Genomic DNA, 1,175 nt, shown 5'->3' with positions numbered 1-1,175 from the left:
GGCAGGGGGAAGGGGGAGGGGAGACGTGGTGTCTACTTCAGCACGTGCATATAGAATCTATAAAATTGACTTTATATTTGCAGGAATAGGTTTTTTTTTGTATGAGAGTGTAACGTATGTTCACGTTGCAGGATTATGAAATCATATTAACTGCTCAGACTAAGCTGGGATATTTAACTGTCAAGCAGTTGAACAAATTAATGTTACGGGCAAGTCTTTCCACATAGTGTATTCCATTCCTTTGAGGGAGAAGAAGTTTGTGGGATTTGCCAAATAATGGCTTTTAAACCTTCTCACTTTCACCTTTAGCTTTTTGTGATATATTATTATCTTATGCTATGGGCATGTTGTTGTTTTTGTCAGACTGTCTGACAAAGAAATGGAAGAGGACTTGAAACGAAGCAAGCAGCACCTAATGGAGATGGAAGAAAGAGTGAAGAAAGAGGAAGAAGCCAACATTCGAAAACAAAAGTATGAGGAAGAGAAAAGACGAGCAAACGAAGAGAGAAAACAACAGAGAGAAAGAGCTAAAGAACTGAGAAAAGCCAGCGAAGTTTGTAAGTAGAGTTTGTGCTTATACTAGAGGCATATTATTATTACGACGTTTCCTTAAAAGCAAATCCATGAACAATTAGAAAGGCCTTTTCTGTTCTGATGGTTCAAAAGACAGATCAAAACCTAATTTTGTAGTGTTTAACGGGGAGAAAATATTTAGCAAATACCATCCTGGTAAGATATTTTAGATATTAAAGTGAATGAAAGTGTTTGTGTGTGTGTGTGTGTGTGTGTGTGTGTGTGTGTGTGTGTGTGTGTGTCCACAAATATACTCTGAACAAATAATATAACAATACAATTACCAATCTCCGTCTACCCACAGCCCAGGACGGTGTTCTGCTGGTGAGGGGGCAAGGTGGGGACAAGGACAATCTTGGACCAGAAGGGGGCGGGGAGGGGGGACAGGCGGGTGACGGTGTACCTTCAGAGTTCAGTGATGACAGTCTCAGCGATGACGCGAATGTGGATTTCTCACAGGTAATAAGTAGCTCAGTTTATTTTTTCTTATTGACCCATCATTGTCTCCCTCTCTTCGTTCTTTCTTTGTGTGTGCGTGTGTGTGTGTGTTTGTGTGTGTGTGTTTGTGTGTGTGTTTGTGTGTGTGTGTGTGTGTGTGTGTG

At 40.8% G+C, this 1,175-nt stretch overlaps 1 protein-coding gene across 1 annotated transcript in view; it reads left to right on the top strand.

The window, feature by feature from the left end:
• Positions 1-368: 368 nt before the first annotated feature.
• Positions 369-1,175, top strand: part of LOC101855390 (trichohyalin) — a gene marked incomplete at its 3' end in the record, with an annotated part of 13,655 nt that continues 12,848 nt past the window's right edge. Inside the window, 2 exon segments of the mRNA XM_013090131.1 lie at positions 369-557; positions 878-1,032. Coding sequence (XP_012945585.1) covers positions 380-557; positions 878-1,032 — 333 coding nt within the window.

The sequence above is a fragment of the Aplysia californica genome, unplaced genomic scaffold, assembly GCF_000002075.1.
Source record: "Aplysia californica isolate F4 #8 unplaced genomic scaffold, AplCal3.0 scaffold01150, whole genome shotgun sequence".
Taxonomy (NCBI): Eukaryota; Metazoa; Mollusca; class Gastropoda; order Aplysiida; family Aplysiidae; genus Aplysia; species Aplysia californica.
The sequence above is the reverse complement of the archived record's forward strand: the minus strand, read 5'-3'. Positions and strand labels throughout refer to the sequence as shown.